Source organism: Oryctolagus cuniculus, chromosome 1 (assembly GCF_051225735.1).
Source record: "Oryctolagus cuniculus isolate XC-2025 breed Fujian yellow rabbit chromosome 1, ASM5122573v1, whole genome shotgun sequence".
NCBI classification, from domain to species: Eukaryota; Metazoa; Chordata; class Mammalia; order Lagomorpha; family Leporidae; genus Oryctolagus; species Oryctolagus cuniculus.
This window is the reverse complement of record NC_142867.1, coordinates 145,816,626-145,839,429: the sequence shown is the minus strand read 5'-3', so window position 1 is coordinate 145,839,429 and position 22,804 is coordinate 145,816,626. Positions and strand designations below refer to the sequence as shown.

The window sequence follows — 22,804 nt, the reverse complement described above, 5'->3', positions numbered from 1 at the left end:
GACCTGCCCAGCCAGCCTGCAGCCTCACTGACTCCTCACCCCCGCTGCCATCAGCACGTAGGGTGTGGCCCCGAGGGCCCCAGCTGTGTGGGGACACAGGGGGCTGACAGGACAGGGAGGAGCCAAGGCTCGGTGACTGGACGGTGACCGAGGCTGGGAGCAGAGACCTGGTAAGGAGGGGTCAAGGGGTCTCCTTGGACAGTTGGGGGGAAGGGAACAAAGAAGGGGTGACCTAACATCCGGTCTCCCTTTTACTAGCTGAGTGACGCCCCCTGGGCCTCGGGGTCCCCATCAGGAGAGCTAACAGCCCCACCTGCTGGGTGAGTGGTGAGGGCTCCGTGCGACCTCGCGGGGAGCTCACCGCTGCTGGGCCCCTACTGGTGTCCCCCTGGAAATGGCCGCAGGGAGGGGCCAGCCAGCCCATTCTTGCCACCTGGCAGGGATAGCAGGGGAAGGCTCAGCAGGGAGTCTGGGGGAGGCTGGGGTGCAGAGACTGATGGGGGAGGGGAGGGAACCTGAGAGGAAGGGGATGGGGGAGGGGAGGACAGTGTGAGAGAGGAATAGGGGGGCGAGTTCCCACAGTGGATGTCCTGCCCTAAGGGCTGGACTCACCAGTAGCTGCTGAATCAGACACATCCAGAATCATCTAGAAAACCCCTGAGACAAGGGAGAGAGAGCGGCTGAGAGGACGTGAACATTTAATATCATTAAGCACCTTGTAGGGAGAAGGCGATATGCTTCTTACAGGAGTTATAAATAATGAAAAACATGCGTAGAAAAGGAAGCGCGGGCCCCCGCAGGCACAGGGGCCTCTTTGGTGGAGCGGCGGGCGGGTCTGCGGCCGTCAGAGGCCCCCCAGGTCATCTGCCAGGAAGGCCAGCAGGTAGCGGCTGACGTGCCTGTCGACGATGACCGGCGAGAAGCCGAGGAGGCGCCGGGCCCCCGGCAGCCCCCTGGAGTCTGGGGGACAGAGGGAGGAGAAAGCTCAGGAACAGCCTGGAAGGGGCCCTGCGTTCCGGCCTGGCCCGGAGCCTGGGAGCTGGAGCAGGTGGGTGCTGGCACCATCACCCCTACCCGCTCTGGCTCCTCCAGAGCGGCGTGTGAACCTTCCGTCCTGCCCCGTGTGGGCTGCAGGCGAGGCCGGCGCCCCACACCCAGCAGCTCTTCCCAGCAAGAGAAATGCATGAGAGAAGGGAGGGGGTGCCCGCAGGCTGTGGCCTTGGCAGCCTCCTCCCCTCAGAGACGCCAGGCCCTGTGGGAAGAGACCTGCTCAAGGCCACAGGTGTGACAGGCCTTCAGAGCCCTCCCCCACCGCTGAGAAGTCACCATTTCCTGACCTCTGGGAGCCGCAGGGGCTGCAGAGGGCTGGGGGGCTCCATCGACCCTCCTTCCCACAATCCCTGCAAGGTGGGGCCCGACACCGTCCCACGGCACAGGTGAGGAAACCAAGGAGCGAAGAGACCAAGGGGCCCCGATGTGCACAGAGTTTGGGGCGCTCTCTCAGCAGCCCTGGTTGGTGGCTGAGGGAAGCAGCCGGGTGGGGGGGGACCCCACTCTGCTGGTGGTCTGGAGAGGGCCCACTTGCACCCACCTGGTGGGCAGCAGTAGAGGAGGAGCGCCAGGCCCGCAGCCAGGCCCAAGCCCGCCAGGAAGCTCATGGGTCCTGGGGAGAAACAAGTGTGAACAGGGCCCCCCTTCTGTGCCAGCCAGCAAGCACCTTGGGGGGGTCTGTCCACCGAGAGAAAGCCAGGAAAGGAGCCCGACTTGGGATGCAGAAGCCCCGAGGCAGAGACGAGAGAGAGACAGAGACAGAGAGGGGGCAGCGGGGGCGTTACCCCTGTCACTCAGCTCGTGGCTCTCGCGGCCCCAGTCGAGCTCTGTGCAATCTGAGTTCTCTGGAAACAAAATCACAGGGCATGGTTAGTTGTGGGTTGCCAGGGAGCCAGGGGGTCATCCCGACGGGAAGCCCAAGACTGCTGCCACCTCCTGGGGCCACAGGGCCCCATCTGGTCCCCGCATGGACGTACACGGCACTGGGCCAGCCAGGCGTGGCAAGGGGAGGCCCCAGAGGCCCCTGGACTTTGGGATTTTCTCCTTTGGTCTAGCTCCTGTGCTCAGGGAGCTATGGGTCGGGGGAAGGGAGAGTGTCATTCCTGGGGGTGTGGGCACAGGACACTGTGCACGGCCCAAACTTCACTGTTGAAGGCCCGACTGCTGCCAGCATGGGGGCCACCTCCCCAGGTGCAGCTCAGCAGGGCTCCTCCGCCCCACACCCCCTGTGGGGCCTCTCCTGCAGGCTAACCTGCTGCACAGGCCTGGGGGCCAGCTGGGGGCCAAGGTGCTTTGCCTCCCTCCAGCAGGGCCATGGCTTGGCCCCAGGTGTGCTTTGGAAGACCCCATGGAGCAAGGTCTGGGGAGGCCTCTTTGGGGTCTTAGTGGCGTGGCTGGAGGCACCTATGGCTCTAGCCCCTCCTTCAGGAACCTGAGCACAGCGCCTCTGATCCGGGTCACTCTCCCAGCTTGCTTCGCTCTCCCTGGCGCAGCAGTTCAGAGGATTCCAGACCCTTGGGACCCACCCTCCTGAGTGGAGCACACTGCCTGGGTACAAGGCCCTCCAAACCCAAATGCACGAGCCTCTGGCCTGCCACCATGCCTGGAGCTCCGTGCAGAGCCCACATGTGCACAGGCTGGCTACAGTGAACAGTGGGGGTGGTTACTCGGGGCTGCGGGCCATGCTGAGGGCAAGGACAGGCTACTGTCCTCGATGCATGAAGGGGTCCCCACGAGGGAGTCTGGGAAAGGAAGGTAGGACCAGACATGGAGGATGTCACCTTCTGTGTGAAAACTGACAGGAGATAGAGAACAAGACAGAAGAAGAGACGGAGACTCAAGGGAGACGGCTGCATTGCCTGCGTGTTTCTCCCTGGGAAGGCATAGGCTGGTCCCTGGGTGGGGCTCCGAGACGGCCGCCCAGGCCTGGGTGCCTGCACACACACACACACACACACACGGGTACAGAGGACGCCCACACTGTCCAGAGCTGGAGCGCGGCTCAGGGGACAGGGACTTACGCAGAGCCTGGCGGCTGGGCAGGAGGCCATGCAGCGGCTGGGCGTGGATGTACAGGGCGCGGTAGAACTCCTGGCAGTCTCGCTCGCCGCTGTGCTGCAGGTGGCTCAGGAGGTCGCAGAGCCGCAGGCGCAGGGATGCCTTGGGGTTCCGGAACTGGGGGAGAGAGAGGGGCACAAGGGGAGGTCAGGCTGGTGGGGGGGCAGCCATGGGTCAGGGTGGGGTGCTGGGGTCAGACCCCCCAGCCTTAGCTTCCTCATCGGGAGGAAGCACATAGACTGATCATCTCCACTCCCTGCGGGGTGGGAAGCTGAGGCCTGGAGAGACCATAAAGCATGCCACTTAGCGTGGTGTTCTGTGTGTCCTGGGCAAGTCACTTCACCCCTCTGAGAACTGGCTTCTTCATTTGTAAAGCAATAACAAACCTGTGTGGTAGGACTGTTACAGAGAATGAATGAGGTGATGGCACAACAGGATAGCTTCTATTTTTCTGCCTATACAAACATGATTCAAGCATTTAAAACTAAGTTGGGAAAAGACCAGGCTCTTCTGGTGTGTTTGATGGACAAATGTGTGGTTCTGAAGGTCAGGTGGCGCTTGGCCTTGACCTTGTGGACCAGTAGGCTGGGATGGTGCTGCCCCCTGGTGGCAGTGTGCCATTCTACATGGCTACAGGGAACTGGAACTAGACGCAACAGCACAGAAGCTCCTGAGGCAGGTGCAGTGAGGAACCGGGTGTGTGCATGAACTGCTTCCTCTTTGTTCCTATAAACATCTGAAACTTTTCAAAACTAAAAAAAAAAAAATGAAAACGTATTAGACTTTTAATTTTGTGACTGACAGGGAGCAAGAGGCTGGAGGTGGTGGCATGAGCCAAAGTGAGCCAGGGGCTGGTGGGACAGGCAGGGCCTGCCCAACGCTCTTATCCGTGTCCTGGAACTTGAGGCCCTCAGGGTTCCCCAGCACTGGAAGGCTGGGTGAGGTTAGGCCTCCTGGGACAGAGCCCAGAAACTGCCAGCGTAGCACAGAGAGGCTGGAGCTGTGAGACGCCCTGTACCTTCCCATGTAACGGGACAGGCTCAGCGTGCAGCCTGTAGCCTGACCTCCTTGCCCTGAGAGCCATGCGGGCAACTGCACAGCAGGCAGTAGAGGCCTCCTCTGTAAAGTGGGGCAGTGACCGCAGCAACTCACAGCGCCCTCTCTTGGGGAGGACCTGCAACTGCCGTTCACCTGCTCACCTGTCCTCACCATAGCCTGCACACAGGGCTCCTAGGCCTATGACACAAGTCGGGACACTGAGCCCCTCTCAGCATGGCTTCCAGGTCAGGGTGAGACAGGGTAAGCACCTGCCCACCTGGAGCCTCCTGTCCGCCCGTCAGCACAGCCGGCACCATTCTCCAGCCACAAATTTTAAACACGACCAGAAGCCTAAGGAGAGCCCAGCAAGGTGCCCAAAGAGCAGACAGGAATGTGGTACCAAGCCCCCTGCTCCCCCCAGTCTCTAGAAGTACAAGCCTTGCCTCTACTGCTGCCCTGTGCAGAGTAAGTGGAGGCAGCCTGCACCACATCCGTGCACCCCGATTCCCAATGGGGAGCTCCACGTGAAGCTGCCTTCATAAACTCTGCCGCCTGCGGAGCTTCCTCCTCCTTTTCCTGGTCTCACGACTCCGTCTCGCGCTTCTCCCACCACCGGACACCCACGGAGAAACGAAGGCGGAGAGGAAGCGGTGTTCTTCAGGTCAGGTCTGGTGCTGTGGAGCAAGGCCCAGGCCTCAGCTTCCCCTCCGCTCCCCTCCAGGTCTTGTACTGCTGTGTGGTGTGTGTGCCAGGTGCTGTCATGTGTGGTTTCCTGCAGCCTTCCCACAGCTCGGCTAGGGGCCCACAAGCCCGATGATCCGTGAAGAGACTGGGCGCAGAGAAGCTGATGTTCTGGGCTCGTTTTGGGTCCCCCCAAAGAGGCGGTTCCAAGCTCGGGCAGCCCTAGTGCCCAGGGCCAGGTGTGTCACCTTCGACGCCATCCCCTGAGAGGCACCCCAGGCACCCCCCCTCACCTCCTCAGCACCTTTTCCGCCTGCTTGTCGGTGAGGATCTGTGGGTAGTAGCGGTTCAGCTGCAGGATGATCCTGTCTACCTGCTGCTCGCTCAGGCGCCCGCGGCCTGTCAGGAAGGGTGTGTCCTGCACCAGGCGGTCGCAGTAGGTCTGATCTGGAACACACGTGGGAGCAGAGCGTGAGCCACACTGTGGCGGCCTCTCCAGAGGATGCACCCAGGGCATCACAGACAACCCAGCCCACACAGGGGTGCGGCACACAGCGAGACCTGCTCCCACCCGAAGGCGGACGTGTGCAGGTGCAGCGGGAAGCCCCTCCTCCGGCCCCTCAGCTATGCCCAAGAGCGTATCACAGAGAATAAACTCAGAGGGGCAGAGCATCTGCTTTCCCTGGGGCTGCCCACAGGGCCATCTGGAAATGGCTAGGGCCTCGGAATCCTCTGCAGCTCCCACAGCCACGCAGACGCAGGCAGGCTCAGGGGCCCGTGCTGGCATCTCAGGGGACACAGCACGTCAGTGGGGCTGCCAGTGCCCCCAGGAACAGCAAATCAGAGAGGTTTTCTCAGGAACAGAAATGTGTGTGTGTGTGTTTTCTGTTTTTTCAGAATCACATTAAGGCCTCATCAGTACATCTTCTTTCTCATTACGACTGTTCGTTAGAAGGATGTGTCTTCAGAGCAGCTGTGGGTGGGGGAAACACAAGATCCAGCAGGTGCACTGCCTCCCATTTGTGGCTGCCTGACCCATTTCCTCATGTACACAGGGCTGGTGGGGGGCACATTATAAGAGCACAATTTTTATATGTGATTAAGGTTAGCTTGGTATCAATTCAAATTAGAGTGTTAAAATTTTAGGATACTGTATGCAATCTTCATGCTAACCACAGGAAAATATCTATAGAATATATACGTCAAAAGATGTCACTACAAAAAAAAAAAATCAGTCACCATTTGGGATGGCCACATCCCATCCTGGAGTGCCTAGTTCAAGTCCTGACTACTCTGCTTCTGATCTAGCTTCCTGGTAATGGGCACCCTGGGAAGCAGCAGGCGATGGCTCAAGTGCCTAGGTCCCTACCACCTATATGGAAGATGCTCCTGGCTTCAGCCTGGCTCAGGTTTGGCTGTTGTGGACACTTGGGGAGTGAACCAGTGGATGGAGATCGCCCTCTCCCTTTGTGTCTTGCCTTCTAAATAAAGAAAAAAAAATTTTTAAGCAACTAAACACATAATGGGAAGCAGTAATGGAGAAAATGAAGGTCTAAAAAGCTGTAGGACAGGTACTGTGGCATAGTGGATAAAGCTGCCACCTGCAGTGCCGGCATCCCATACAGGCGCCGGTTTGAGTCCCAGCTGCTCCACTTCTGATTCAGCTCTCTGCCATGGCCTGGGAAAGCAGTGGAGGATGGCCCAAGCCCTTGGGCCCCTGCACCCATGTGGGAGACCCAGAAGAAGCTCCAGGCTCCTGGCTTTGGATCGGCGCAGCTCCAGCTGTTGTGGCCATTTGGGGAGTAAACCAGCAGATGGAAGATCTCTCTCATTAAAAAAAAAAAAAAAAAAAAAAAAAAAAAAAGGTATAGGACATAGAGAAAACAAACAGCAAAATGGAAGAAATAAGTCATTCTTTATCAACAACTATTTTCAATCTAAATAGGTTAAACTTTCTAATCAAAAGGCAAAAATTGGCAGAATTGTTTTTTAAAATTGCTTTTTAAAAAAGGAGCCAACTGGGGCCGGCGCTGTGGCGCAGCAGGTTAAAGCCCTGGCCTGAAGCGCCGGCATCCCATATGGGCACTGGTTTGAGTCCCAGCTGTTCCTCTTCCAATCCAGCTCTCTGCTATGGCCTGGGAAAGCAGTAGAAGATGGCCCAAGTCCTTGGGCCCCTGTACCTATGTGAGAGACCTGAAAGAAGCTCCTGGCTTTGGATTGGCACAGATCTGGCCGTTGTGGCCATCTGGGAAGTGAACCAGTGGATGGAAGACCTCTCTCTCTCTCTCTGTCTCTACTTCTCTCTGTAACTCTTTCAAATAAATAAAAATAAAAATAAATCTTAAAAAAAGGAGCCAACTATTTACTATCTACAAAAGATTCACTTTAGAAAGTGAAAGTCTGGGGGCTGGCACTGTGGCATAGTGGGAAAAGCGGCCACCTGTAGTGCCAGCATCCCTTATGGACGCCAGTTCAAGACCCAGCTGCTCTACTTCCTATCCAATTCTCTGCTATGGCTTGAGAAAGCAGTAGAAGATGGCAGATGCAAGATCTTTATCTTTTTCTCTCTCTCTCTCTCTCTCTGCCTCTGCCTCTCTGTAACTCTGCCTTTCAAATAAATAAACATATTTTTTAAAAGTATAGAGAAAAAATGCTCATACAGATTGTGGCCAAAAGAGAGAGGTGGCAATACCAATATCAAACAGAAGATTTAGGGGTAAAAAAAAAAAAAAAAAAAAACTGTTACAAGAGATTTTTTTTTAAAAGTATATTGCATAAAAGGGTCAAGTCACCAAGACTATATAATAATTGTAAACACATACACAACAAATATCAGATGCCCAAAATACACTAAACAAACACTAATAGCACTGATGGGAGAAACAGACAGCTCTACAATAGAGGGAGACTTCAATACACTACTTTTAAAAGTAGAACAACCAGACAGAAGATTAACAAAGAGGTCTTGAACACCATCACAAATCGATTATGCTTTAGACTTGGACTGAATACCCCACCCAACAGCAGAGAACACACATTTTTCTCAAATGTATATGGAGCATCCTCCAGGACAGACCACAGAACAAGTCAGGCCACTAAATGAGGCTCAATATATTTTAAAAGACCTTTTTGTCCCTATATCTGTTTTTCATTTTATTTGAAAGGCAGAGAAGGAGACAGAGATCTTCCATCTGCTGGTTCATACCCCCAAGTGCCCACAACAGCCTGTGATGAGCTAAGCCAAAGCCAGTAGCTAGGAACTCCATCCAGATCTCCCACATGGGTGGCAGGGACCCAAGTACTTGAGCTATCATCTTCGGCTTCTCAGGGTATCAGTGAGCTGGCAGCCAGCATCGGAAGTGCAGCCATGACTTGGACTCGGGCACTATGATACGGAATGCAGGCGTCCCAAGCAGTGTCTTAAGCTCTGTACTAAGTGCTCATCCCCACAGGATTTTTCTAATCACATGGAAAGAAGCTATAAATTCACAAATGTGTGGAAATTAAACGACTGATGGGTCAAAGACGATGTAACAGGGAAGTTACAGAACACTTTGAGACAAATGAAAACACACACACACACACACACACACACACCACAGCACAACCTAAGAGAAGCAGCGAATGGAAGGCTGAGATGGAACATTATAGCTGTAAATGCATACAATTAAGAAAAGACCTCAAATCAATAATTTAAAATTACACCTTAACTAGCAAAAGAAGACCTAATCCAGCAGAAGGAAAATAATAATAACAAAGACTAAATGAAGGGCAAACTAAACCTAAAGCTAACGGAAGGAAGGAAATAATAAAAACTAAAGATAAATGAAAGGAGAGAAGACTCACAACAGAGAAAATTAACAAAACCAAAAGTTGACTCTTGGAAAGGAGCAAGAAAATTTGTAAACTTATAGCAAGACTAAAAAAAAAAAAAGCAGAGAAGACTCAAATTACTAGTATCAGAAATAGAAGTGAGAACATCACTATCAATTTTATGGAAGTTAAAAGGATTTAAGAGAATCTTATCAATATTTGTACACAATAAACTAAGCAACTTAAATAAAATGGAAAAATTCCTAAAAAACACACAATGTACCAAAATTAAACAATCCAGAAGTAGAAAATCTCAACAGACCCATAGCTAGTGGAGATTATATCAGTAATCAAAATTGTCTCAAGAATGAAACTTGGGAACAGATGGCTTTGCTGATGAATTCTGCTAAACATCTAAAGAACCAACATCAGTCCTTCCTAAACTCTTTCATAAAACTAAAAAGGAACATTTCATAAATAAACAAGTAAAATCATACTAAAATGATTACTATGTAAAATGATACCAAATCAGCCAAAGAGATTACAAAAACATTAAACTACAAACCAATACCCCTTATAAATATTGATGCAAAAATCTTCAACTAAATACTAGCAAACCAAATTCAGCAGTATATGTTTTTGGAGATTTAATTTATTTATTTGAAAAGCAGAGAGATAGAAGGGAGGGAGAGAGAGACATACAGAGAGAGAGAGATATCTTCCATCCACTGGTTCACTCCCCAATGGCCACGATGGCCAGGGCTGAGTGAGGCTGAAACCAGGAGCCAGGAACTCCAACCGAGTGGGTGGCAGGGGCTCAAGCACCTGGGCCATTTTCTGCTTCTCCAGGTGCATTCGCAGAGAGCCGGACTGGAAGCACAGCCGCTGGGACCCAAACTGGTGCTCTGATGCAGGATGCTGGCACTGCAAGTGGTGGCTTAACCCACTGTACCACAATGCCGGCCCCACAGAACACTCTAAAAAAAAAAAAAAAAAAATGGGACCAGCGCTGCGGTGTAGCAGATAAAGCTGTTTCTTGCAGGGCCAGCATCCTACATATGGGCACCAGTTCAAGACCTGGCTGCTCCACTTCTGATCCAGCTCCCTGCTAATGCACCTGGGAAAGCACTAGAAGATGGCCCAAGTGCTTGGGGTTCTGCATCCAAGAGGGAGACCCAGAAGAAGCTCCTGGTCCTGGCTTCGGCCTGTCCTAGTTTCTGTCATTGTGGAGTGAACCAGTGGATGGCAGATCTCTCTCTCTGCCTCTATCTCTCAGTAACTCTGTCTTTAAAAATAAATCTTTTGGGGTTGGTGCTATGGTGTAGTGGGTAAAGTCACTGCCTGCAGTGCCAGCATCCCATATGGGTGCTGGTTCAAGTCATGGCTGCTCCACCTCTGATCCAGCTCTCTGCTATGGCCTGGGAAAGCAGTGGAAGATGGCCCAAGTGCTTGGGCCCCTGTACCTATGTGGGAGACCCGGAAGAAGCTCCTAGTTTTGGATCAGCCCAGCTCTACTGTTGCAGCCATTTGGGGAGCAAACCAGCAGATGGAAGACTTCTCTCTCTGTCTCTGTCTCTCCCTCTCCTTCTCTCTTTCTCTCTGTAAACTAAAACTGTTATTATTTAAAAATAAAGTCTGGGGGTGGGCACTGTGGCTGCTGCTTGTGATACCCACATCCCTTACTGGAGTGATGGGTTTGAGTCCCAGCTACTCCATGCTTCTGAACCAGCCTCCTGCTAATGTGCCTGGGAGGCAGCAGATGATGGACCAAGTGCCTGAGCTCCCGCCCATCAGGAGAGAGACCCAGATGAAGTCCCAGGCTCACGACTCTGGTCTGGACCAGATCCGATTGTTATGAGCATCTGGGGAGTGAACCAGGGATTGGAAGATCTTTCTTTCTCGGTCACTCTACCTTTCAAATAAACAAACAAATCTCTTAAAAAAGATTTTTGGAAAATCTCATTACTGAGTTTCAAAGGAAAAATGGGGCTCATAGAAGGCAGATCAATCCCTGGGCTGGGCTGGGATTACCCATGGGCATGGAGGTACTTCCTGGAGGGATGGAAAAGTTCTGTTTTGAATCTACTGTGCTTATGGAACATTTGTTAAAACTTACCAAATGTATGCTAACAATGAGCGCATCAGATGTCAGTAAACTCCTCCTCCTAACAGCCTTGACTATGTATAACTCAGGGTAACCACCTGGGAAAGGTGAGCCCTCTCTGGCTTTGGCCACAGGCTGGACTCAGGAGGTTGCTTGTCTTCCCCTGTCTCCGCCTTCCCCTGGGCTGTCTCTGGACTTCTAAACTCTCCCGCCCCAAGGATCAGACAGCATACCCCTCCCCAGGGGCTCTTGGTGTAGGAGAGGGGGCTGCAGTCCCCTAGTGACCCCACAGACACCTGTCATCCAGAGAACAATGGGGCTGTCCTGGTTCATGGTCACTGCCTCCCATACCCACATTGAAGCCCTCTGACCACTAAATCAGATCATCTGCTTCAGGCCATCGCCATGGCCACAGAGGGAGCAGTAAGGGGCGAGCCTCTCTGGTGGTCGATGGGGGAAGACAGCCTCGCCAGCAGCCCACCACAGTGCAGTGGTCTCGTACAGGGAGGCCCTGCACGGGGCTGCACAGCAGGCTCATGGGTAGTTGGACTCCACTGCCTGCAGCCTTTCTTTTCAGAGTGAAGGTGAATCATCGTCAAGTTCACAGGGCAACCCATGTGCCAGGCACTCTGTGGGCACAACCCCCTCCACTACCTGCTTCTTCCCACCAGCTCTGCAGTGTAAGCCTGACCACCACCCCCATTTTCAGAGGGGAAACTGAGGCAGAGTGGGGCAGTGAGATACCTGCCCGAGACTGCAGTCAGCTAGTGACAGATCCAAGGTGGGGACCAGCCACGGCAGTGTCGCAAGCCTCCTCTGCCCTTCTAGCCAACACACTAATTACCACGGTGTAATCGGCTCTCTGCCAGACCAAGAGCTGGACCAAGGTTGTCTGTCCAGCACTGCCTCCCCAGCGTCTACTGTGCCCTGTGCACAGGGCTGGGCACACAGTAGGCATTCACAAAAGGATTCTGGAATAGCTTGACCCAGGTCCAAGACTGAGGGCTGCTGGTGGATGGCAGCTGGCACCCTGAGCCGCTAGCCTGGCGGGGCCTCCGCTGCCCACAAGCTGTGAGTCACTGCAGTCCTGAGTCACCACAGCCCTGAGTCACCTGGCACGGGCAGCACAGCCCAGGGCTCTGCACTTCCTGCACAAGTCACTGCAAAGCACAAAACACAAGCAAGGAACCCGCCCTGGTGCCAGGCCTTAGTGCACAGGCTGAGGGTGGGCTCACTGCACAAACCTGCGGAGCCTTTGCCCAGCCCCACGTGCTCCCTTCTCGCCTACCTGGTGCCAGCAGTATGGCCCCCAGCGCTGTCACCCCACCATCAACCTCCTCTTCAGCCCGCAAACAAGTCCTCAGCCTGGCCTTTGGGGCCCTGAGGAAGCTGGCCCTACCTGTCCTTAACAGGCCCCTGAGGTCACCAAGTCTTCCTGGCTGGCAGCCCCTACCCCTGCCACACTGCCAGGAAGCCCCACCCCAGGCCGACAATTACGGGTTCATGCAGTTCTCAGCTGTTAATCCCTGCTCGGTCGCTGTCCTGCCGAAGAGGCCTCTCACCGGGGCTGGACACTTCCGCATCAACCTCCCCTCCCAAATCTTTTCCACAAGCCCCTCCTGGCCCAGCTCCCACCCAGTCTGGCGAGAATCACTGGTAACTTGCTGAGCGCCAGCCCTGTGTGCGGCAGGTGTCGGCTTACACAGCTCGCTGGCAGCCAGAGCCCCCGGTCAGTGCACGAGGTGGGGGGGCACTGACCCCAGGAGACTATGGGTCTGCAGCCTTGCAGGGCTGCCCACCTGACCCTCCCAGGCCCGCATTCTATGGGCCTCAGTACAACCTGAAAATGAAGGGTTGTGAGCAGTGTGTAGAGGCCCAGCGAGTAGCTGGCAGGGAGAAAGGGGAGGGCACTGTGTCCGAAGTCTGGGCCTTCAGGACACCTGCCGTTCAGTGGCCTCTCGGCTGAGGGTCCCTTCACGCACAAAGCCTTCTCTGCCTGCCAGCTCCTCCGAGGTGGGCCTGCCTTAGGCTCCACCCACACCCAGCCCCTGGGCCGGGCCTCCTTGGAGCTGTGTGTGACCCATGCATCCTGATGAACTTGCTAAGGGAGCCGGGAAGCGGGGGCCTAGGCATAGGTGCCAGGGCCGGGACTCTCATCCTGGCCCTACCACCAACCAGCCAAGCGCCCGGGGCACTTGTACACACATATGCTATCCCAGGCCTGGTGAACGGTGGGTGCTCAGAATTAGCAACCACAAACACAAAAGGTCCAGAGAGATGACAAGGACAGCAAGCGGCAACTGGGCCCTCCTCTGCCTGGTATCCTGGAAGGCACCAGGTTCGAGCCCTGCAGATCCCGATTTGTGTGCCGGTCTCGGGCCCAGAATCCAGGGAGCACCAGAAAGACTGGCAACTTTCGGGGCCACCCTGATCCCTGGACCATCCTAAGTGGCTTCTGCCTCGTGGGCAGGCCCTAAGGAGTGAGCTGCGGCTTCTGAGAGCTCTCAACACTCCTCAATGGCGCTGCCATGGGGTCAATCACCTGCCCATCATCCCGATGGGCTTCCCCCACATGGGAAGGTCCAGAGTTGGGTCACCCTGCTTAGCTGGGACCAAGAGCTAAGTGGGCACGGGAAGAACCCCACTCCAAAGAGGCCCTGGGTGGGGGAGAGGGTGGCTGAGTTCACTCTGTCCCCATTCCGCTCGATCTGTCGGGGGCCAGGGGGTGCAACTTGGGGGGAGTCTCCGTAGGCTCCGAGTGAGTGGGGAGGAGCCAGATTACCGCAGACCACAAACTCATCCTCGGGATGCCTGACAGAGACAGAACAGCCCCTTCCAACACCGACCCGCCTACTGCTCCCTCACCTCTCCTTCCACCTCGGGGCCCCGAGCCCCACCCACCTCCCTTGCTCCCCCAGGTTCAATGCCGCCTCGGAGCACCCCGACCGCGACACAACTCCCGCATCCGCAGGTACGATCCACCCCTCAATGCCCTGATCGTAGCCGCGCAGCCTGCGCCAGAAGCACCTGCACGGGAGCCACCTGCGCCTCAGCCTCTTCAACCACACCTGGCGCCCCGCCCTCCGCGCCCGCCCCCGCCGCGCCGCCAAGGTCACTCGGCCCCATCGCCCGGGTTCAAGCCCCGTGCCCACCTGTCATGGCGACGACACGGCACCGCCCGTCGTCCCGGCTGTCCGCCCCTCGGTCAGCCGCCCGCCTCGGCTCCTTTGACCGCCGCCCGGGGGAGGCCTAGAGCCCCACCCCTTCCCTTCAGTCCCCGCCCCAGCTGCGTCGGCTGCGTCGCCGCCGGGCTCTAGCTCCCGCCCCTCATTCACAACACGCCCCCTCCGGCGTCTCCCGGCGTCCTCGTCGTCAGGGCTCTACGCCCCGCCCCTCAGCCAAGACACACCTCTCCGGCGTCAGCCTCCGGCGCCGCCAGGGCGCTACGCCGCGCACTTCGCCCAGGACACGTCTCCTCCGGCGGCGCCGCCTGGGTTCTAAGTCCCGCCCCTCACCGAAGACAGGCACCTCTGGCGTCCGCTAGGAGCGCGGAGTCCCGCCCCTCACCGAAGACCGGCACCTCTGGCGTCCGCTAGGAGCGCGGAGTCCCGCCCCTCACCGAAGACAGGCACCTCTGGCGTCCGCTAGGAGCGCGGAGTCCCGCCCCTCACTTAGTCCTTCCCTCACTCAAGTCCCGCCCCCGCAAGCTTCTCCGAAAGCCGGCGCGCGTCTCTCAGGCCGCGCCCCCATGGTGAACCAGCCCCGTCTGACTCCACCCCTCCTGGTGGCCCGAGCGCTTCCGTCGGCGGCCTGCCCTACTCCAAGCTGCCGCGCCCTGCTGCAGGCGGGGAGGGTGAGACTCCGAGGGGACGGGACTTACCCAAGGTCATGCAGGTGGTCAGCCCTGGACGGAAGGCCAGTGGGGCGCAGCCGTCGTGTCGCAGCAGGTTAAGCCACCTTGGGATGCCAGCATCCTGTGTCAAAGCTCCAGTTGCAGTCCCGGCTGCTTGGCTTCCGATTCAGCTTCCTGGGAAAGCGACTAATGGTGGCCCAAGAGCTTGGGTCCCTGCCACCCACATAGGAGACCCGCATGTAGTTCCTAGCCCAGCCCTGGCTGTGGTGGCCATTCTGGGAGTAAACTAGTCAGTAACTCACAGGGATCACTGGTCTGCCCTGGTGACCTTGACCAAGGGGGTCATTTAATCCGCCTAAGCCTCGGTTTCCCAAACTGTACGAAGAGTGACCTGGGACAAAACGCTGCCTCCCAGCGCACTTCCCCTCCATCACAGCCCTTCCTGGCTCGGGTGCCCACTTCCAGAAGCTCCCACTCGGGGCTCGTCCTGCAAGACCGGCACACTGCCAAGATGGTGGGGCGGCGAGGTTCTTAGACAAAAAGCACCGGAGACAAGTTTTGGTGAACATGTCTATTAACAATCAAGCACACTTTTTAAAGGGAGGCGGAGGGGGCGTGGCTAATTCAGGGCAACACTGATTCTATAGGATAGAGCTGATATTGGTGCCGCTATGCTTCTCCAGTCAGCTCGAAGGTCACGGAGGCTACCGTAGCCTCCCTGGTTGGCCTGGGCCACAGCCGGGAGCAGTTTACCTGATTGGCAGGCACAAGGCTCTTCAACAGAAGGGGTGGGGAAAATGTGTCCGGGGCTCCTGCCACCTGCCAGCAGGCAGGCTAACCTTGTCCTGCATGGGCTAGGCAGGCAGGCTCACAGGGTCACCCACGTTCCACCTCTATACCCCCCAACCCCACCTGTGCAAATGAGTGGGTCTCAGCCACAAAATGGAGACCTGGGGTCGCTGCCTGCGGTGGTGGACAGTTGTTCACTACTTGCCTGGGCGGGCCTGCTGCTTCCCTAGCAGAGTAACCCGGGCTCCCTGCTTCCACGTGCCCTCCATCTCTGCCTCGGTTCTTCCTTGTGTCCCATCACAGTTTGGGGCAGGCAAGGCCTGTGGAGAATGGGTGCAGTTACTGCTTGGAGATCCCAAAACTCTTGGCCCAGGTGTGGCAGTCAGGACACACCCCTCCCCAAACACAAGGGTGAGCAGAAGCAGGTGGGGTCAGGAAACGGAAAATGACTAAGGCAATGGGTTACAGATGGCTGCAAGGGCCAGCGCTGGGCCAGTCTGAAGCCAAAAGCCAAGAGCTTCCTCTGGGCCTCACACGTGGGTGACAGGGGCCATCTTTCATGTTTTGCCTAGACCATTAGAAGGGAGCTGGGTCAGAGGTGGAGCAGCCGGACACCATATAGCACCCATATGGGCTGCTGGCATTGCAGGCCCTCTCATGTTGAAAAGTAATCTGCGGGGCTGGCACTGTGGCGTAACAGGTAAAGCCGCTGCCTGCAGTGCCGGCATCCCATATGGGTGCTGGTTCGAGTCCCGGGTGCTCCACTTCCCATCCAGCTCTCTGCTATGGCCTTGAAAAGCAGTAGAATTTGGCCCAAGTCCTTGGGCCCCTGCACCCACATGGGAGACCTGGAAGAAGCTCCTGGCTTCTGGTTTCAGATCGGCACAGCTCCAGCTGTTGCAGCCAACTGGGGAGTGAAACAGTGGATGGAAGACCTCTCTCTCTCTCTAACTCTTTAAAATAAATAAATAAATCCTTTTTTTTTTTTTAAAAAAGTAATCTGCAATGTGAGGTATTAAGAGGTGAATCGGTTAAGAGGTGATTGGGTCATGAGGGCTTCTGCCCTCAGGAGTGGATTAATCCATTCATGAGTTAATGGAGTAGTGGATTAATGGGCTATGGAGGGCGTGGCTGTGTTACAAAAGTGGTTCTCTATGACACGCTTGCTGTCTTGCCTGTGACACCTCCACCACGCCATGGCTCAGCAGATGCTGGCACCTGCTCCAGGGCTCTGGGCTATAAGCTTCTGTTCTTTACGAATTACCCAGGCTGTGGCATGTGGGGAGCAACCCGGACTAGACTAAGTTACTGGAATTAAGACTTATTCTATGCATCTGCTCTCCCACAATATGGCGCTGAGAAGGGAGAAACAGCTTCTACACAGCTACCTCCAGTTCAACCAATAAACTGTAGGACCTGCTCCTGATTGGAGGAGAGCAGCATACTCGGCGTGTGGGTAGCAGAGTTGGGATTGGTGGAAGAGGACTATAAAGGAGGAGAGAGACAACATGCACCAGGAACATCTAAGGGGAACATCTATCTGAAGGAACACCTGTGCAGCCCCCGAGAGAGCCGGAGCCGGCCGGCGGTATGCCGCTCCCCCGCGGAAGTGGGGAAAGTGGCTAGGGGGAACCGCCCTTCCACGGAGGTGGAAGGGTCGGTAGCCAACCCGGGAAGAACCAGCAACAAACCCGGGGAGGGCCGAGCAGACAAAAGAACAGCGCAGGGTCCTGTGTCATTCCTCCACGAAGACGGGGAGCGACAGTGGCATTCAGTTATAACAGCGGGAGGTGCACTGAGACGGATCCTGGCTGAAGGCAGGCAGGGGTGGTCGGGGGTGAGGACTGATCAGATACAGGGAGAAGGGGTTCTTGCTAAACTGTGTAGGGAAGCTCACTGCAGAGGGGCTCTTTGTGGTGGTCCAGCGAGGCACCCCTGATTTTCCAAGTATCCTCCTCACCTTACTGAGGCCTCTGGCCACCTGCTTCTTCCCCAACCAGTGGGCTCTGTCTTCCCTTGAGTCCAGCTCCACATTCGTCCATGCATTCATCAACTAAGGTCTGCTAAACGTGCTGCAACCCAGAGCTAGCTCTCACGGAGGGCAGAGGAAGTGTCCAGAGGCTGCCGGTTACCAGGGGACACGGGGCACGTCTGCATGTGGGCGCTGGCGACTGCTGCGAAGGGGGCCGGGCAGGTTACAGCTGGAAGGTGCCTAGTGTCTTAGTCCGTCTGTGTGGCTAGCACAAAATACCTGAAGCTGGCTCACTTATAATGGCATTTTTTTTTTTTTTGGACTCAGGATTCTGGTGCCTGAGGGTCCAAACAGCTGGCACAAGTGTCCTTGGCTGCATCACAGCACGGCAGAGAAGAGAGGGATCTGGCCATGCGCAGAAGGATCCAAGCTCAAAGGGCAGCCTTGCTTTATAATAATCCCCTCTTGTGAAAACTTAGCCACTCCCCAAGACCGGCATTAATCCCGTCTGAGGCTTTACTCATCTACCACTAGGCCCCACCTCTTAAAGGTCCCACCATCTCAACACTGCCACACCAGGAGCCAACCTATAGCACCCAGCGAGGCCTCCAGCCTCCAAGAGGGCCCGGCCATCCTCACAACCTGGGTCATGCCCTTGTGTAGTCTCCTACTTCAGAGAATCAGCCCGGCCTATGAGACAAATCAAGTGTGGCGGAGATGGTGGTGTGACTTTGGCTTGTGTGTCTGGATAGCTGTTGAGGCGGGGCCAGCCACCTCAAGCAGCCCTGGGGGGCACCCTGTGTGGGGTGGAGCTGAGGCCCAGCCAACAGCATCCGCTTGCTCTGAGTGTCCCCTTGGAGACGGGTCCCCAGCCCCAGTCAGGCCTTTAGATGAGACACGTTGAGCCAGAGCCACTGTCTCTAAAAGAGCCCTGATCCCTGACCCCCAACTGCTAGAGAAGAAATCACGGTTGTTGGTTTCGAGCTAGTATATTTCGAGGTGCTCCCTTATTGGCAGCATAGGACTAATGTGCTTGCCATCTGGGCAGAGGCCCGGCTGAAGCGGTGAGATAGCTGGGGAAGAGTGTTCTGGAACAAACAGTGGAGTCAGTACTGTGGCGTAGCAGGTTAACCCACGGCCTGCAGCACCCGCATCCCATATGGGTGCCAGTTCGAGTCCTGGCTCCTCTTCTTCTTCTTCCTCTTCCTCTTCTTCCTCTTCTTCTTCTTCTTCTTCTTCCTCTTCCTCTTCTTCTTCTTCCTCTTCTTCTTCTTCCTCTTCTTCTTCCTCTTCTTCTTCTTCCTCCTCTTCCTCTTCTTCCTCCTCCTCCTCTTCTTCTTCTTCTTCTTCCTCCTCTCCTCCTCCCCCTCCCCTTCCCTCCTCCCCCTCCCCCTCCCCCTCCTCCTCCTTCTTCTTCTTCTTCTTTTTTGACAGGCAGATTTAGACAGTGAGAGAGAGAGAAAGTTCTTCCTTTCCATTGGTTCAGCTCCTAAATGGCCACTACAGCCAGTGCTGCGCAGATCCGAAGCCAGGAGCCAGGTGCTTCCTCCTGGTCTCCCATGCGGGTGCAGGGCCCAAGCCCTCCACTGCTTTCTCAGGCCAAAGAAGAGAACTGGATCAGAAGTGTAGCAGCTGGGACTTGAACTGACGCCCATATGGGATGCCGGCACTGCAGGCGGTGGCTTTGCCCATTACACCACAGTGCCGGCCCCCAGCTCTACTTCTAATCTAGATCCCTGCTAATGGCTTGGGAAAAGCAGTGGAACATTGCCCAAGTGTTTATTCCTCTGCTACCACACAAGAGACCCGGATGAAACTCCTGGCTCCTGGCTTCATCCTGACCCAGTCCTGGTTATTATGGCCATTTGGGAAGTGGGCCAGCGGATAAGATCTCTCTCTCTCTCTCTCTCTTTCTCTCTCGTGACTCTGCCTTTCAAATAAATAAAATAAACTTAAAAAAAAAAAAGGCAAGCAAATTCTAGAGTAGGTGTTTAGCTTAGCAGTTAAAACGTCCACATTCCATATTGGCCTTGCTGGTGTGATTCTGAGCTCAGATTTTGTTTGACTGGGGCTGGGCCAGGAGCCAGGAACTCCATCTGGGAGTCCCACATGGGTGACAGGAGCCTAAGTACTTGGGCCATCTCTCATTGTATTTCCAGGTGCATTAGCAGGGAGCTGGGTCAGAAGCAGAGCAGCCGGGAATTGACTCTGCACTCGGATAATAGGATGCTGGCGTCACAGGCTGCGGCTTAACCCACTGTGCCACACTGTCGGCCCTCTGGTTCCGATTCCTCACTCCAGCTTCCTGCTAAGGCAGACCCTGGGAGGCAGCAGTGATGGTGTAGTACGGAGTTCTTGGGGCTCGCATTGCAGATCCAGATTGTATTCCTGGCTCCCAACTTCAGATTAGCCCAGCTCCAGCTGTTGTGGGCATTTGGGGAGTGAACCAGCACACGGGAGCTCTGTCTGTCTCTCACTTTTTTCTTTTTAACAAAGGAAGGACATTCTGACACATGTGACATGGATGAACCTAGAGGATGTTGTGCTAAGTGAAATAAGCCAGTTACAAAGAGACAAAGACCGTATCATCTCACTTAGATGAAGCACCCAGAATAAACATGAAGCTGAGGGGCTGGCATTGTGTGGGCTCTGGTTATTGTCCCTGCTTCTTCGCTTCCAGACCTGCTCCCTGAGAAAAGCAGCAGAGAATGAATGGCCCAGGTGTCTGGGCCCCTGCCACCCACATGGGAAACCTGGCTGAAGCTCCTGGCTCCTGGCTTCAGCTTGGCCCATCCCTGGCCGTTCTAGCCGTGTGGGGAGTAGACCAGGGAATGAAAGAGCTCTCTTTGTCCCTCTACGTTTCAAATAAATAAAATAAATCTTAAACAACAACAACAACAACAAAAACCACAGAAAGTTGAACGATGGTGGCTGGGGGAGGGGAATGGGACATTAGTGTTGAATGGGGACGAAGCTGCAGTTTGGGAAGATGGAAAAGTTCTGGAATTGGGTGGTGTGAAAGCTGCACACCAATGTGAATGTAACTTAATGCCACTGAGCCGTATGCTTTAAAATGGTTAAAACAGTAAGATTTGCACTGTGCATTTTTTACAGTAGAAAAACAAACCCTGTGGCAGCTGTGTGGACACCGACTCTGGGGGGCTTGACTGGGGGCAGGGAGGCCATGAGGAGGCTTGGACCCCCCCTGACAGCTGTGGGAGTGGGTCTCCCCACCCCTTTCCCTGCGCTCACGGGGGCCCTGGCGACTCCACCGAGCACATTGGGCAGGACACCTGGGACGAGCTGGGGACTGAGGGTTGGAGGACCACGTAATAGCAGAATTGCTGGGTTTTGAGGGACAAGGTGAGCATGGGGAAGCGGAGGGGCCAACAAGGGCTGGCGTTCCTGGCAAAGGGAGCAGCAGCGCCAGGGCCTTGGCGGGAGTGAGCTGGGTGTATCCCTGAGAATCCCAGTGGCAAGTGGTCACCCCCGGAGCAGTGCTGGTGGGGCCGGGCCGGGCCGCTAGGGTTTGGGCATGGGGCTTTGAAGCCGGCTACCCCTGCAGCACCTGAGCCACAGCTCCACGGGTCTGACAGTCCCTGCTCCAAGGCTGCAGCCCCCAGCCCTGTAGACTGGGAGCCCAGTGCGCTGCCTCACAAGGGGCTCACAGCGCACAGCCTTCCTGGATGTGGCTCTGCCCAGCCAGGCCTCAGGTCGTTTTCCTCCCCTTGCCCCTCTGTGGCCATCAGGACACCCACTCCTGGAACTCTCAGCTACTAGACACTGGAGCCGTTCACCCCAGCTCTCCGGTGCTCTGCTCCAGCGGCCCAGCGTGAGCCATCACGGAGCACACACCTATGGCCCCTCACAGCCCCAGACCTTCCAGGCAGGCCTCTGGGCCCCCTGGCCTGAACCGCCCTGGGCATGTGATGGGGGTCCCCAGCCTGGCTCCCACCTCACCACAGTGGGGCTCTGCATAGCAGGGACAGCTTGGGAGGGCGGGACTTAGAACAAGAACAGTCTTTTGTCCCTGCTGAGCCCTGCCCAGAGGTGCTGAAGGCCTGTTGGGAGCAGAGTGGCTTCTGATCCCTCGCCGTGGGTCCCTGTCACCCTCACCCTGCATCCGGACCCGTGGCAGTGTCAGGGCCCGTGTGCACCCACACCACCCTCAGGGCACTGCTTTCCTGAGCCCCCAGGAACCCCCAAGAGATGGCAGCTGCTGTCCTGCGAAGCCTGTGTCTGAGCTTTCCCCCTCAGTGCCTTGCTGTGGACCCCCACGGGGCCCCAGGATCCCTAAGCTCACCGTTTGGCCTCACAATTCCACTACAGGACTCCGCTCGACAGAAACAGCATCCCCAAAACCTGAAGGGCATCGATACCGAGGTGTCCATGGTGTGGCAGCCGAGAACACACAAACCACAGGATGCCTGGGAAATGGGCCACTCTGGAGCCTGAGTCAGGCAATCATTCAGTGTAGGTGACAAGAAAACATGACAAATAGGGCTTCAGCAGGCAAAGGACAGCACGGGCCCAGGGCTTCGTCCTCTTGAACTCCTCATGGCTCCAACGTGGCTGCCAGGCCTCTAGGCTGGGAGCAGGGAAAAATCAAAGGGAAACCTTAGCTGCTTCTCTATGTCCTGAGACAGGCCACACTCCAAGCTACTGGGAGTAAAGGTGTGTGTATGTGTGTATGCACGTATGTATGTGTGAGATTCCTTGTTTATGTGAAAGGTAGATTTACCAAGATCATAAGTGGAGCAGCCAAGACTAAACTGGCGCCCATGTGGGATGCCAGCGTTGCAGGCAGCAGCTTAAGCAACTGTGCCACAACACTGGCCCCTGCTACACGTATATTTTTAATTGTCCCAGGACTACTGTGGGGCTCAGAAGTGATGAAGAGGGGACTGGAGCCACAGAATGAGCTCCGGGTTCATCTTAAATGGCAGCAGACGCAAATGTCTAAAACCAAGTCTGTGTTAGGCCTGTTCATGGGTCTGCTGTGTGAACCAGTCCCCTGGAGTTCTCTTTTACAGTTGCTCTGACAAGTAACTGGGTCTTATTTTTTTTTATTTGGAAGGTAGAGTGACAGAGACACAGAGAGGTCTTTCATCTGCTGGTTCACTCCCCACGTGGCTGCAACAGCCAGGGTTAGGCCAGGCCAAGCCAGGAGCCCAGTACTCTATCTGGGTCTCCCACATGGGTGGCAGGAACCCAGGTCCTTGGGCCACCCTCTGCTGCTTCTCAGGCACATTAGCAGGGAGCTGGATAGGAATTGGAACAGCTGGGACCCGAACCAGTAACCGGGTTTAAAGCATGTCTGGCAGTTCTTTGTCACCCCTCCCCTGCTCTGGACGTGGCTGGAACGTGGCCCCAGAGCTCTTGTGTTGGGAGCTCGGTCTCCAGTGCAGTGGGACCTGTAGGAGGAGTGTAGGTTACTGGCGCTGCC

At 55.7% G+C, this 22,804-nt stretch overlaps 1 protein-coding gene across 4 annotated transcripts; it reads right to left on the bottom strand.

The window, feature by feature from the left end:
* Positions 1-681: 681 nt before the first annotated feature.
* Positions 682-14,775, bottom strand: CARD19 (caspase recruitment domain family member 19). Of its 4 annotated transcripts, none has more exons than XM_089336110.1 (6): positions 14,625-14,775; positions 5,132-5,274; positions 3,072-3,225; positions 1,836-1,895; positions 1,592-1,663; positions 682-960 (listed from the first exon to the last, which is right to left on the bottom strand). In XM_089336110.1, exons 1-6 carry the CDS (start codon positions 14,632-14,634, stop codon positions 845-847), a joined length of 555 nt encoding a protein of 184 aa, XP_089192236.1. In that variant the 5' UTR covers positions 14,635-14,775; the 3' UTR covers positions 682-844. The 4 variants fall into 4 exon arrangements, with proteins under 4 accessions (XP_089192236.1, XP_008255152.1, XP_089192243.1 ...); XM_008256930.5 differs by lacking the exon at positions 14,625-14,775 and adding an exon at positions 13,897-14,192; XM_089336117.1 differs by lacking the exon at positions 1,836-1,895 and having other exon boundaries at positions 14,625-14,771.
* Between the last annotated feature and the right edge of the window lie 8,029 nt (positions 14,776-22,804).

Bases quoted from the DNA above. Each gene is read 5' to 3' on its own strand.
- CARD19 (XM_089336110.1), bottom strand. The intron at 1,896-3,071 runs GTAAGTCCCTGT...TTTTGTTTCCAG, and splicing joins GCCCAGCCGCCAGGCTCTGC to AGAACTCAGATTGCACAGAG. The intron at 1,664-1,835 runs GTAACGCCCCCG...GTTTCTCCCCAG, and splicing joins CCACGAGCTGAGTGACAGGG to GACCCATGAGCTTCCTGGCG.